The 16022-nt window shown below is 34.7% G+C and overlaps 1 protein-coding gene across 1 annotated transcript in view; it reads left to right on the top strand.

The window, feature by feature from the left end:
- MS3_00007014 (uncharacterized protein) overlaps nucleotides 1-4028 on the top strand; it is a 35379-nt gene extending 31351 nt beyond the window's left edge. Inside the window, exon 3 of the mRNA XM_051215270.1 lies at nucleotides 1797-4028. Within this exon, the coding sequence (XP_051068471.1) occupies nucleotides 1797-1946 (150 nt within the window). The 3' untranslated portion in view covers nucleotides 1947-4028. The remainder of the gene's footprint in view (nucleotides 1-1796) is intronic.
- The last annotated feature ends 11994 nt before the right edge of the window (nucleotides 4029-16022 follow it).

Here is a 16022-nt window from a genome sequence, read left to right on the forward strand (position 1 = left end):
CGTTGTATAATTAGTAGATAGCTGCATTAGGCTTCTATATTCTCCTTATTGCAACATTCCAGTGGACCTATTAACTATTGTTATGCGTTTTACTATTCCTTAATGATCAGAATGGGGAATTTGTAGAGACTGTAGTTGAAGTCATGATTCGATCTCAGCTACACTCCTTTTTTGATTCCGCTAAACTCGAATAATAATAATAATTGTAGATTCCGTTGTAAGGTTGTAACCTTTACATATAATATATGGAAGCGAGTATCAATAATAATATTCAACTTAATAAAAATTATCAGTATGAGGTTGTGAAGATTATTAAGATTTTTCTTACAGGTTTTCAATGTTGGTCTAACATCAATCGGTTCATCAAAAACTTAATAGTCTCCACACCCGCATACTGATAATTACCATGTCCTTAATAGTGACTGGTTTCGTGAGGGAATTCTCGGAGTTCTAATTAGAAGCCGTCACCATTGGGGTCAATCCGTGTCGGGTAGAGACAGGTATCTACCTCAGTACAATGGAAGATGGTTGAAGTTAGATACCAGCACCATTGGATGCCGCCCATCTCATTGGTCTAGAGGTTAAGGGTTTGCGCGCGAGGTCGATTGGTCCTGGTTTCTAATCACGTGAGGTGGATCGTAGATATGCACTGCTGAGGACTTTCATATAAGGATGAAACGGCTGTCCAGTGCTTCCAGGTTTTCCATTGTGGTCTAGCTTCAATTGACTCATGATCACAAACATTGAGATTTTATATATGTTAAAGAGTAAATCCACTAGGGTTTAGTTTGTATTTTTAAACATTTTACATATGAATCCCCCCTCTGTGTTTTTTTATCACTGAGTTAAAATCTCAAGACAAAAAGGTTTACTCATGTTTCCATGCTCTTCTAAAATAAATGTCATTCTCTTTATTCATTTTACTAAAAACTACCCAATCAATTGTTGTATAATCTAATCTTTAAATATAAGTAATAAATTTTATACACTGATTTATATTTTGTAGCTATGTGAAACAACCTTTAATATGATGCTTAATTATAAAACATGACAACTTGAAGGGGAAAAAGTCCCCGTAAATAATAAAAAGGTCACATTATTTGTGTTTTACTGTATCTGAAACTACTAAGCACAATTCGGATACATGCAGAAATCTATTAATATCATGTAATTAAATCGATAAAGAAAGAAGATAATGATAGAGACCATGATAGGGAGGGATTATGCAGATTAGTTTCATTGAAACCACTGCGAGGGAAATCCTACTCACTGCCTTCTCGCGGCATTACTGTTGAGTACGAAATTGAGACGACGAAACGAGGATGTTCGGCATTTCAACCGGGTTAGTGGATATAAAGGATCCATCTAGGAGAGTTGGAAAAATCCTGATTCCACATCAATTTTGCACATGGGCTCCATGATCCTGAGGGAACAAATGGCGTATGAACCAATTATTGATCACCGGCTGCCATGAGACTGCATTTCCCGACGTTGCTTTACTACCTTGTGGATCAGACCTATAGGTCAAAGGCTCCGGTTGTGATTCCTTAAAAAAACCATTTGTTTCTGTTTGGTCACTCAGGTAGTATCACAACCCACACGCAAATCAAGTGACTTGTGTGACGTATATGTGTTCAAGTAAATAAATTTTTCATTCCACCTTGAGGACATTGTTGATTCAGTTGTTACTATGGTTTTTATCCTTTATTTAATGACTATTTTAACATAAATTGAACTTTGTTTACACTACTTAAATTATCTTATTTTTATCTTTTCTTCATTATATTCATTTATAGATTCCTCGAGATTTACAACCAAAAGAACTTAAACCTACTATGGAATTTGTTCATAATGTATCAATGACATTATTCTCATTGAATAGCAATAATAATAATAATAACGGTCATATTAATAACAGTACCACTACCAATTATGATAGTCAATAGAATATTGGATCCCTTAGTAACAATTCATTGAATAACTTTAAAACAACTACTATGATTAATTGGTATTTCAATGGTGCATGATCCTTTATTTCTCTCCCCCCCCCTCTTTTTTTTTAAAATCACATTTATTTTCATGTTTTTATTGTTGTTGCTTTGATTGATATTATTCATTCATCTACCTCATTCTATTTAAATAATGTTTTATGTTACACTAAGCTGTTACCATATATATATATATATATATATATGTGAAGCATATATGGGGTTATACTCATTTCATTCCTACTACATTTATATACCAGTGCATTGTATTCAGATAGGTATTACAAAATGATAAATACATTATTCAATTAAACTATATATATAAACACATATGATCTACCTCAATTTTATTCATGGATTACTATTGTCATCATTAAATGAATATATGAAGAGTTGTTTATATACATATATTTGTTTCTGATAACTTGGTTTCATCGAATAATTGTTTCCAGTCTTCATCATCTTGTTCTAATTATTCTTCTTCTATCATATCAATCTTCTTCATACTATGAATATCATCAATTCTATCTTTACCTCTTAGAGATTTATATCTTCAAGAATATTCTATTTTGTTTCATGTTTATAGATCTTGTTTCAATCTTCCTTCTTCTCTCTCTCTCCCCTCTCTCTCTCTCTCTCTCCTTCTTATCACTAATCTATCTCTTTTTAAAACATTCTATATGTACATATGAGTGTAGATCTTTTAATGTTTACAAGATCTTATCGTTTTCATTTTATGTTTTTTTCTTCTTCTCCTAATCACTATCCTTACAATAATCATCATCGTTGTTTTATTTCGATCAATCTCTAAGAAGAATACTACTACTACTGCTGCTTCTACTGTTGTTATGGTTGTTGTTTTTGTTCTTATAGTCACTATCATCTTATTGTGAATAGTGTAATTCTTTATTTTGAATTTTTCAATCCTATTCATCTTTATTAATTATATACATATTTCATTGTTCTCTCTTTCTCACATTCTAGTTTATACACCTATATTCATCAAGTAATAATACGATAGAAACGAAGAAAGAGAAGATGATGATGATGATGACATCACTGAGTGGATACATCTTATTGTGTTCATCAGAGTAATCTATACTCTGATTATTTTGATGAAAATAATTAGTCTATCTCTGTCATTTCATTAAATATATTTGTATACGTGTTTGCTCATTTACAAGCTTATTATTAATACCTATTAATAAATAAATAATTAAATAAATTTTCTGTTCAATAAACAACTATGTTTCTGTGTGTGTGTGTTTGTTTGTATGTGTGCGCGCGTGTGTGTGTTGGTATGTGGTAACTCTTATTCTCCTCCTTTTCTCATTGGCCGTAGCCAGAGCTCGCTTTCAACTCGGATACGGGAACATATTCCAGCTTGGTTCTATAAGAGTGAAAGGAAAACAGTTAGGAGTTCTATACTTGAACACCTAATCGACTAAATCTTTACATTTGTTTAACATTTAAGAGTGAATTGATCAGTTCCACTATATATATATTATTTCTCTCTTCCCAATAATATAATTTTACTCATCTTTCAACTGTCCAATGCATAATCACTATATCGGATACACGATGGGAACTCACCTGTACACACACACACATACATATACATATTAATATAGTTGTGTTCTCTTATAATGAAATTCTAAAGTGTGTTTCCATGTTGTTGTTGTTTGTTTGTTTATTATGATTTAAACTGATAAGGTTTCCGTTTTCGATGAAAATATGTGAAACATATTAGGTTAAATAAAGTCATTCATGAAAGGAATTCCTACATATGATTATGTTTTATTCGATAATAAATGGTATCGGTGACCTATATTCCATTGAGAGTAACAGGCGTAAGTGATATCTGTAATTATAGTCATGATGCTTGTAAATTAAATGTTGGAATTCTATCCAGAAACCTTTAATATTGAACTGTTTTTTCTATTAACTAAAAAATTAAAAGTGATCTAAGTTCATTTTCATTAGTCAATGATTAATCGTCTAATTGGTTCTGAGCTGTCCATTGTATTCCGTGTTTTCCCTCAGATGTCGACTGAATTATGAAGATCTCGACATCTGAAGGAAAACACGGAATACAATGGACAGCTCAGAACCAATTAGACGATTTGGACTTCGCAGATGACCTAGCCCTCCTATCCGATATACACGAGCAAATGCAGATAAAGACAGCCAGTGTAGCAGCAGTCTCTGCATCAGTAGGCCTCAACATACACAAGGGGAAAACCAAGATCCTCAAATTCAAAGCGGAGAACAGCAATCCAATCACACTTGATGGCGGAACTCTGGAAGATGTAGAATCCTTCACATACCTGTGAAGCATCATCGATGAACAAGGAGGATCAGGTGCAGACGTAAATACAAGGATTGGCAAAGCAAGAGTCGCATTCCTTCAGTTGAAGAACATATGGAACTCAAAACAACTTTCAACCAATATCAAAGTGAGAATCTTCAATACGAACGTCGATGCAGTTATGCTGTACGGAGCTGAAACTTGGAGAACTACTACAACCATTATCAAGAAGGTGCAAGTATTTATAAATAGTTGTCTACGCAAGATACTCAACATCCATTGGCCGGACACAATCAGCAACAGCCTTCTGTGGGAGAGGACAAACCAGCTTCCAGCTGAAGTGGAAATTCTGAGAAGACGATGAAAATGGATAGGATATACATTGAGGAAATCATCAAACTGCATCACGAGGCAAGCCCCAACTTGGAATCGTGAAGGGAAGGGGAAAAGAGGAAGGCCAAAGAACACATTACATCGAGAAATAGAAGCAGATATGAAAAGGATGAATAGGAACTGGAAGGAGCTGGAAAGGATTGCCCAGTACAGAGTTGGATGGAGAATGCTAGTGAGCAGCCTATGCTCCTTCACGAGGAGTAACAGGCGTAAGTAAGTAAGCTAAGTTCATTTTATTAGTGAATAATTAAATAGTACTAATTTTTAATACTGTTACAACCGTTTTGTAGTCAATGATAGATCAGCATTGGGAGAAGGGGAGGTAGCTTAAATTTACATTAATTAATTAGCAACTGTTGGTTAGAGACCTTGAATGATATGGCTTAAAATCGTTTGCAATGGTGCAGGTGCATCCATTCTTCGTGTTTTCCCTAATTTCTAATCTTTTGAATTCTTATTGTCCCTTATTTTCTCTCTTACCAAATTTATTTCACTAGATTATACTCCTTGAATAACATATTCAAACCCTAATCTTTCCGATTACTGCTTATACTTTTACTACCTTTACCACTATAAAATTTGAATCGACAACTGCATCTCTATGCTAATGTGGTATGGCAACTCGAACTGATGTACGTACGTACGTACGCAGTTCTACGTTGTTGCTGACTGACTGCCAATCAAAAAGTGGCAATTTTTTTCTTTTTGCAGAATCTCTTTAGTTTTTCCTTTACCTTATACTATTATAGTTTATCTAAGAATTGTTCAATGTGCTTATCATATTGTTGATTGTATGAAGCCGGAAATGTTGATATCTTTTTTACTTTATTATTTGAGATACGGTAATTTGACAATGAAACTTGAAATACACTATCAAACAGTAATCATTCTGTACCATCAAAGTAGACAAAATATCTATCGGTAATTTATACAAACTAGAAATGACCGAAATATATTCCGTTCAACGAATATTGAAGTCATTTAGAATGTAAATTCAATCGTCAACAAAATCTGTATGTATTTAAAACTAAAAAATAGTATTGCCGATTAGCAACAAAGCCCTCTTTGTTGAGAAGTTTTGGTTACTTTCGAATGTAATGAATATTTTATTATACCTACCTACTTACTTTCTCCTGCATTTGTTGTTGCGTGTACGATAGAAGAGCCAGATCATCTGCGAAGTCTAGATCATCCAGCTGCATTCTAGCTCTCCACTGTATCCCATGCTTTCCTTCAGATGTTGACGTCTTCATGATCACTAGGAGAAAGAGAAAGGGTTGAGTATGCAACCTTGCCTGACAGCGGTCTTTACTTCGAACTAGTCTGTGAGCTATCCTCCATGCAGTTTAATCCATCATAGGAATTCCGTATGATATTAACTATCTTTTCAGGTACGCCATAGTGTCGAAGAAGCATCCTTAGTGTTGTTCTGTCCATGCTATCAAATACTTTCTCCTAGTTAGTTTGATATAAGTATGTATTATTATTTAGTCATTAGATATGACTTTGAGCTAGCGTTTCCATTCGTGTGATATCAGGATATTCCCCTTGAAAGTTGGTATAACTATGCACATTCCTATTTTAAGACATTTATTCACAATTATAATGAAGTTTCATCGTTAGAAACAATACAGGAATCCCTCAATGTAGATATAGAGATCAATTTCATGACACAGTCAATTTTATGAACTTCTATTTGACTTGCATAATTGGCATAGCTTTTTTGGAATTCTAGAATATTCGATAAATATCAAAATCCAGTTATATCACAATTTCATCATAACTAAGTGTGTATTTGTGAATATCATTACCATGGTTTAACTTGATATATTCAAATAAACTGATCTTCGGTAAATTGTTAATCACAAAACTAATAATGTATTTCTCATATCCAAATGGGCAGAAAATGAAATTTGCTGAAGTTTTGCAACTTAGTGTAAGTCATTTCTTCAAAGTAAATATTTTTCTCACTTCGAGTCCGAGAGTGAGTATCAACTCTGTGATGCAGGTATATCCAGCTGACGAGTCTCAAATAGCACGAAACACGCGTCAAACTAAATTCCACTGCTAGTCACTATCCATCTTTGCTTATAAAATCTTGTGACTTAAGGCTATATCGAGGTAGACCGCACAGGATGCACATATGCGAATTTAGATTATAAGTTTACTTGAAATTTACATATAAATCAGTGTTTATGATTAACTGATCATCAAAGAAATGAAGTGATCCATTTTAGGCACATAATATTTGCCTTCATATATGATAGCAATAATTGTAAGTTTTATTTATTTAAACGCACAAACATTGGTATAAAGAAGCAACAAATATGTATGCGCCACACTTTATTATTCGATTTGTATGAGGGCTGGAATGCTGTCCGGGTGCCCAAACAGAAACAGGTGGTTTTCTTAAGGGGACACTCCTCGATCTACAGGTCCAATCCACAAGGCAGTGGAGCAACGTCATGGTAGCCAGTCACAAAAAAGAGGTTTATTCGCCATTTATTTCCTTAGGATCATGGAGCCCATGTACATCATTGGTTTGGAATCAGGGTTTTGCAACTCCCCCAGATGAATCCTCCATACTCACCAACCCGGTTAAAGCTCCAGACATTCGCTTTTTGTCTTCTCAATTTCGTAAACAACAGTAATGCTACGAGAAGGCAGTGAGTACGACTTCTCTATCAGTGGCTGTATATGCGTGGCCATGTAAGAGCATTTCAAGAGGAAGAGCTGACTCGTCTGTACCATAGCGGTAGGGGGTATTAATTGTAAATGGTCAGCAGTAGCGATTTTTGTCACAGAAAAGGATCAACTTTCGAAGTTAAGGTAGAAAGCAAAGATTGGATCATTTTTGTTGTTTTAATTTTGAATTTGAAAGTATGATGTGCTTATCAGCTGTTCACCAGTGTTCTTTACATCAAATTTTGATGCTTAACTTATTGGTATCCCGACTGATCGGGTCTTACCTCGACACCTAAAAGAATACTTGCATTTCTTTATTCAAATCAGCTTAGAATATATCACATTTCGGATCTGGTAGTGTTCAACTGTCATATCGTTGGTTCTTCAAACGGAAGACATATTTATATTATTATTTTGAACTTGTAGGTCTGTATTACTTGATAAGAACGGTATAAGATGTTAGAAAAAGGATAAGAACTGACAAATCATGATATGATTTTGGTTCAGTATGCCATTGATTATTTTCCTGACAGAGGTCGGTGTACATCAGTCAATAGATGATGAAACGGAGTGGAATTAGCCATTCAGCTGTTTACTCTTAATTATTGACAAAATCTCTTCCCCAAACAACTTATTCTTGCTATAACTTTTGCCCTGGTAATTACCAAATTAGAATACTGCCTTATATGATCTCGGCATTGTTCTGAACAGATGCGTTAACCAGGACAAGCAGCCTAGAGTCAACTCGGAGTCCCTATTCGTTCTTCTCGTCTAACCCTATCCATCTGTACGAATCGTATATTTCAGACATACTTAGTTTATACACAAGCAGACCAGATCATGTCACATAATAAAATGAATAATAGTTATACAAGATCAAGCCAAAAGTGGCTGACTGTAAGAGACTGTAACTAACAAGTCGGGAATAACTTAGGAATAGACTGAGGTCCCTGGGTCCCAATACCACTAGCAGGATCATGTATCCGCACTGCTGAGGAGTCCCATACTAGGACGAAATGGCCGTCCAGTGCTTTAAAGTTTTCAATGGTGGTCTAACATCAATCGATTCATGATCACAATCAAAAATAGTTAAGACCTGTTAGGTCTAGTCTTTAGGCATCATTTCAAAGGACATGTAGTTGCTTGTATTCTAGGATATGTCAATTGGGATTATTGAAGATTTCGTGTGAGTTAAGCTAACTGAAACACAGTTTATTGTAAGCTGAATAACTAATTACTTAAACATTTCAGAGAAATCTACTGGATAGTATTTATAGTTTTAAAAAACACATTTGATGTATAGTCATTTGTAATATAAAGTCCAAATACCGAACCTGTCTGTGAAGGTTTTCTTCGAAAAACTGAATGCAAGCACTTCATTATATTGTTACCAATGGAATTAACATCTCTCTATTCAAACAAAAGACACTCTATAGATACATTATACTTCTCTTATGTTGATAGAGTTTTGTTCAGTGAGCTGGTTGGTTTAATTGTAAAGCTTTCATCGTTCTTCTGAATGTTATCATCAGTATTCACTTCTTCATCACCTCTCTTATGTGGTATCTAAATCGTTCTGATAACAGAAGAAAGTGGATTGATCTTTCAAGTGATTACTTAGTTATCTATTTCTTCACCTTATTTAACACCGAAAAGTCCAAGTTAAAATTTCATTTACAGCTTGTGTGTGTGTGTGTATATTCATTTCACTCAATTAATTTCAGCATCATTCTTTATTTACAAAATGTAATTTTCCTCATCTTTTCACTATGAAAAAAAGCCTCCCATCGACTTCATGTAAATTCCTACTGACTTACTTAGTAATGAATAAGTTTTACTCGGAAAAAAAAACTGTAAATTTCTTCAAATATGTTTTTGAACGTTAAGTTAACTCTTGAATTGATGAGAAGTTACAGAATGGAATAAGATGATATATCTATATTATCAGTATGGGACTGTAGAGATTACTAAGTTTTTGATTGACATCATGAACTGATTGATATTAGATCACTATTGAAAATCTCGAATCAGTGAATGACTGTTTCATCCTATTATGAAACTTATCAACAGTACACATCCATGTGCTCACTAGTGACCATCTTCGTGAGGGGATCAATAAGTTCATCTCCGTTAATGTTGTTTTATTAAACAATACTTGTTATAATCCACTTGGTATTGTTTGGCTTGTATCTTCCCAAACAATACCAAGTGAATTGAAATTCACCCCATTGCACAAGCAAGTGGCTATCAGGACTCAGTAGCTGAGTGGATAACGCGATGGCGTTTGAAGCGGATGGTACTGAGTGAACATCAACTCTGAGATGCAGGCACATCCGGCTGACGAGTCCCAAATAGGACGAAACGCGCGTCCTGTATTCCACTACTAGTCAGTATCCATCATTGCTTACAAAAATACTTGTTATATCCTGTAAAATATATTTATTTGCTAGAGTAGAAATATATCGTTTTCTTTTCTGTAACAAACGTATTAATGTTGTTAATCATTGTTATTCCTTATACCACTTATATTATTGTGATGTGTACTACTGGTGTCGATAGATATAAGTAGTAGTATGTATCACCATCAATCGAAAATGTAATGCCTAGCAACCGAAGGTTAAGTAAATCGAGGAGAATAGAAAGTGGTTGATATGGAAACGAAAGAACAGTGAAATATGAAACAATTGATTGATATTTTGCAAATGAACCATTTACTATATACTAATTCACTTGATATTGTTTTACATGAATCTTCCCATTGATGTTTATGACTGAAATTGATCAGTCTTTTATTGGCATATGTGCATCCTGTGTGTATTGCCTCGATATTGCCTTAATTTACAAGCATTCTAATCAACGATGCGTAGTGGCTAGCGGTGGAATCCAGTTTGATGCGCGTTTCATGCTATTTGGTACTCGTCAACTGGATGTACCTGAATCTCAGAGTTGATGTTCACTCCTGGATTCTACTGCTAGCCACTATCTATCTGTGATTATATTTACTATATAATTCTCAGATTCTGTAATTCTGTGATCGGATACATTCCTACTAGTGTTGTCGTTCAATACAGTATCACTGGAATTACTTACTGTACTTCTTCTTTTTTTGGTAATGATATACTGATTTTGTAATGAAGGAGAACACACGTAAGGACAACCGAATTGTGTTTAGCACAAACTTACAGAGTTACTTGGTAAAATAGAAAAACCATATAGTAAATCGGTAATTTGCAAAATATCAATGCATCATATCAACCTGGACTGTTCCTGTTGCAAACATCAGTCCACTGTCTCACATTTCATGCGTTCATGCGTTTCCTTACAAATTGTATTGTATTGTCGCTCTTCTTTTCTTGATCTTCCCCCATCTTCTGATGCCAGACATTGCGTTTTTAACTCGCGTGATACACTCCTTACATCGATATAAGTAGCACGCACCACAATTTCAGTAGTCTAATTGTAATTTTCAGATTTCTTCTTTTTTCTTTTTAGTATAAATAAATGAATATAAAAAAATGATTAGCGGTTTGTTGATTTGCGTCATGCATCTTTTATACTTATTCTGTCTTCTCATTTATGAAATCGAATTGTCTGGTAACTATTTTTAGTGTTGCCGCTCTTTTTTTTTCTCTTGTTTGTTTGTAATGATAATCTTTTGTTTTGTTTTTTTGAAGGTTATGCAATTTCACTGTCTTTATTGTTATTCATATGACGTCATAGAGATTATTAGAAATACAAAAAGAAAAAAATAAGTCTTCCCCAAAAGGGGGGAGAATTTTGTTTCAGTATTTATGTGTGAGAAAATTACTGTGTAAACTCAAAATATAAGTTAGTATTTATTAGTACTATTCATAGTACCTTTAAATGCTCTGGTACGGCACGCATATACAACCACTGATAGGGAAGTCGTACTCACTGCCTTCTCGTAGCATTACTGTTGTTTACGAAATTGAGAAGACAAAAAGCGAATGTCCAGAGCTTTAACCGGGTTGATGAATATGGAGAATTCAACTGGGGGAGTTGCAAAACCCTGATTCCAAACCAATGATGTACATGGGTTCCATGATCTTGAAGGAGAAAATGGGGTATGATCCAATTATTGGTCACTAGCTACCATGGGACTTCATCTCCTTAAGTTGCTTCACTGCCTTGTGGATTAGACCTGTAGGTCAAAGGCTCTGGGTGTAGCCCCCTAAGAAAACCACCTGCTTCGGTTTGGGCATCCAGGCAGTATGACAGCGCATACATAAATCAAGTGGCTTGTGTGGCGCGCAATTATTAACATTGTGAATTGATATGAATTCATTTCTTATCGTCTACTTTGATTCATTAATATACGCCCTAGTTTTATCAATGATTCATTTAAAAATGAAATTTGATATAAAACGTTTATATTGTAATTTAGTTTAATGATAGAAAATGCTCATAGAAACTTATCACTATAGTACAAATCTGGTGTTTATGGGAACGGAACAAGGGACTGTTGGGATATTCAGAAAAATATCCCAAAAATTATTCTGTTAAGTCTAACGTTATCCTTGGACTTGAGATGGTATCATTTCCTATTGGTCAATATTTATTTCACGTGTCATTTTCCTGTCAGGCAAATGTTATTCTCCATTTTGTGGTACGATGTGGTCTGCTTGATTGGTATATAAACAGAGTATGTTTGAAATATAATGATTCATATCTCAGAGGCTGTGACTTTCGTTCTGGAGTCAGCTGGCTGGGTTAGACAGGGAATCGGGACCAATCAGGACTCTAGGTTGTTCTTATGTGTTTACGCGTCTTTGGTCCGATCGATAATTTGCTGCCGTCTAATCTGCAGTCCGCAGGTCAGAACATAGACAGAGTTCATGATGCCATCATCTACGAGGAATTTGTATATGTTTTTTATTAATCAGGTAAACAACACCACATAATTGATGATAATAACTAAAACACTAATAGAGTAATAACAATAATTCGATTTTTTCTCAGTTGCTACATTTACGTTGTAACAGTAAGTAGTTCTCAAAAGTAAACAGTCCAACATTGATGTTAACTTTATCAGTTTTGACTGAATTAACTAGTTGAGGGAACACGGTCAAGCATCAAAGTCATTTATTAATAAAACACTGCTCAACTAAGGTGTTCCTTTCATCCATCTACTTACCAGTCTCACTTTGACCTACTTTTATACGTAATCAAAAATACTATTCCTTCCAGCTTATATCGTCTACTTTATTAATCATCTGTTGAGCTAACACAGGTCATCCCAGTACAAATTTTAGAAAACGTTAATATTGATTTCATCTCGGAGTATGGTCATACACTAGTGAGAGGACGCATTCTTCTGAGTTTTACTAAAAGTAGGATAGCCACAGAAGGAAGATCCTTCAGAAGTCGATACGAAGGTTAAAAGATCAAGAATGAATTAGGTAAGCTTTTTAAATGAGGGGAATCTTTGGGCAATATCCAAACAGCTGTAAAAACAGAAGTTACATCTGCCAACAATTTATATCAAAATGTAAGGAAAGATCAGTGGATTTTGATGGCATCTACTGGATTGATAGATACTTGAAAACTCATTTTCGTACCCTCGACTAAGTGCGATGGCAACAGAAATTTAAACTAACAAGAACATTATTCAATGACCGTGAACGGTGGTAGGCAACAACAGACAACTATACAAACTGCTCAAGAAACAGATACTAAAATGTCAGCTATTAATGAGACCATCTCAGGAAAAGATAGAACTATTATTCATTCATAATCCAGGAGATTATCCTAATGATCAAAATACTTCGGAAAATAGTGCAACTAGTCTCCAATTATCTGTTATAACCAAATAATATGAGTGACATATCAAAATGAGCCTAAAAACTGTGAATGAATTTGATAAGGCTCCAGATAATGTTTAGCAAGTTTGTTGTATTAGACCTCAAAGATCCTTAAGGATGATGGTCCAATTTGAATTGAATTAGTAGCTAACTTGAAAGTTGTGTGTAATACTATCTGAATGGTCTTGAGCGATGAACATTCTAGTTTACAACGACACAGATATCTTATGATAACCACGAAAGAATCTGTTTCAGCAATATCGTGTCTCGAATATTAGCCTAAAAAAACATTCGATACTTGATTAAAGTACCTGAGGAGAGAAACCAGACTGCATTCAAAACCGGATGAATGTGAAAATCAAATATTCACTCTTCAACAACTTCGACTCCGTAATCCCATAGGTTTAATCACAATATTTGTCATTGAAAACCATAACAAACAACTACTGCAACAACCTTCTACAGAATACCCACTTAAAAACTAATGGTTAATTCACAGGCTGACGAGAACTGTTATCGGAATCGATAACATCAAGTAGACTCCTCATCACCTTCCGTTCTATTTAGCTTCACCATAGCATAGACATTCTTCCATAGATAATGCTCTCACACAAACAGGTTTAAGATGCGTTCCTCTAAATCTATATCAAAAATCTTACTTTACCACTGGTCTGTGTCAACACTCGAACCGATGGCAGGAAATGAAGTAGTTGAATGAGTCGATCACTTCACCCATCATCTCAGAAGTCTCATCGATCCTGGAGAGTTGAATGTCTGACAAAGTCTCAGTACGAATTCACAAAGTCTAATTGTTTTGTTAAGTTACATCACTTGAGGTGTAGAAAAGATGTCCATCTATTAACTAAAGATCGTGCATACTGTGTAGTATTTTGCAATGTTTTACTTTCTGGTTGTTAAATAGGACGTTTAAAAATAGAGGATATTCGTAGGTTATTGGTATCCGTTCATAGGTGTTCTCGAAGTATTGCTTTCGTTTCATGGTATGACCAAGCGAGTTACGCCAACGTTGGATGCATGGTACTGAATATAAGTGGAAAACTGGTTGATGAGTTTTTGAAACTACCTCATCTGAGGCGGTTAAGACATATGTCAAGTATCAACTAGTCACCGATTATCACACCACGAAACGTTTACCCGTATAAATGTTGGTTGCAAGGAAGCTATAAGAAGTGAGGTAAGAAATTCCCTATCGTATGAATTAAGATTCTCATATACTATTTGGTCACTGAGTAAAGTAACAACAAAGTCAGTTAGAAAAACAACATACTATCAAGAAACCCTCAAATAGTTGTAACATTGTAAATGGTGAAATTTTCAAAGTCGGTTAATCAATAAAGTTACTGCATAATTATAATCTTAACATGTGGAATTAGACAAGCATATTGCTCACAAAATGATTTGTTTTCTTTATCATCTACTGAATTTACTACTGATAAACTCAGGTTTCATTATAAAATCGATTTAACCTGTAAATAAATTCGAAGTACAAAAACTGTTGTGAGCAACAGGTTTGTTTCTGACAGATTTATATATTTATAAGAAGTATTGTTGAGATTACTTTTTCATAATAAAGAAATACCTGACCATATATGTTCAACACTAAACGAAGACTTTTTATCTTCATAGCTCATCTAATTAAGGGTTGAATACATTGTCCGACCTCTTTGGACTATTTTACATCCATCATAATCATTGTGGTTTTCATTTATCAAATTAGAACTGTTTAATGAATGCAATAGTTACTTTAGATTATGTAACTAGTATCAAGTTGATTGCGTTGAGTGATAATTCATAGTACCCACTTCAACAATCAATCGAGGTCATTTCAACATGTTTATTTATTTATTTGAACAAAAAAATATATTCGTACAAGGAGGCACCAAATATATATGCGGCACACAAGTCATTTGATTTATGTCTGGGCTGTGATATTTTATCGGCTGTCCAACCCAAGCAGGTGGTTTTCTTAGGAGGTCACACCCCAAGCCTTCGACCACAAGGCAGTGGAGAAACGTAAGGAGATGCAGTCATATGTTAGCCGGTTACCAATGATTGGTTCATACGCCATTTGTTTCCTCAGGATCCTATGTGTATTGTTTGTTTGGAATAAGGGTTTTCCAACCCCACTAGGTGGATCCCCCATATCCACCAATCCGGTTAAAGCCCTGAACATTTGCTTTCCTTCCTATGAATTTTTAATTAACAGTGATGCCGCAAGAGGGCAGTGAATAGGATTTCTGTGGCAGTGGTTGTATACACGTGGCGATGGAAGAGCAGACTCTCCCCAGGGTAGTTGGGGGGGCTTTCAACATGATCAATTTACTGCATTATCCTTCACTTACTCTTCCAGATTTTTTTATTAAGTGTAGTTTTGTAGATCTCTGAGATGCGCTAAGGTATACCCCGATAAATAAACGATTTTTCAAAATTTCTAAATGTATAAAGTGAGATAGTCTTGACTACAATTATCTACCGTGAATCCAATTATGAGATGAACATTGTTTTATGTATTCTTAAAAACTGTTAACGTGGTTAATGCCATCACCTTATAAATTAACATCTTATTCACTAGTTCTTTTCAAAATTTCTTACGTTGCGAAGGATATGTAAGGATTAAGCAAAGTGACTTGCTTGAATATCAGAGCTACCTGTACATGCCATCTAGAACACAAGTCATCTGTCTGCTTTAACAGATCATTATGTCAATGAATTGCATAACCTATTCAGGTGCGCTTGTAAAATGTATACGACCGTTCTCGGTACAAGTTACATAAATGTACAATCGGAGATATCATGATTGTTGGT

This window comes from Schistosoma haematobium, chromosome 2 (genome assembly GCF_000699445.3).
Source record: "Schistosoma haematobium chromosome 2, whole genome shotgun sequence".
In the NCBI taxonomy this organism is placed as follows: domain Eukaryota; kingdom Metazoa; phylum Platyhelminthes; class Trematoda; order Strigeidida; family Schistosomatidae; genus Schistosoma; species Schistosoma haematobium.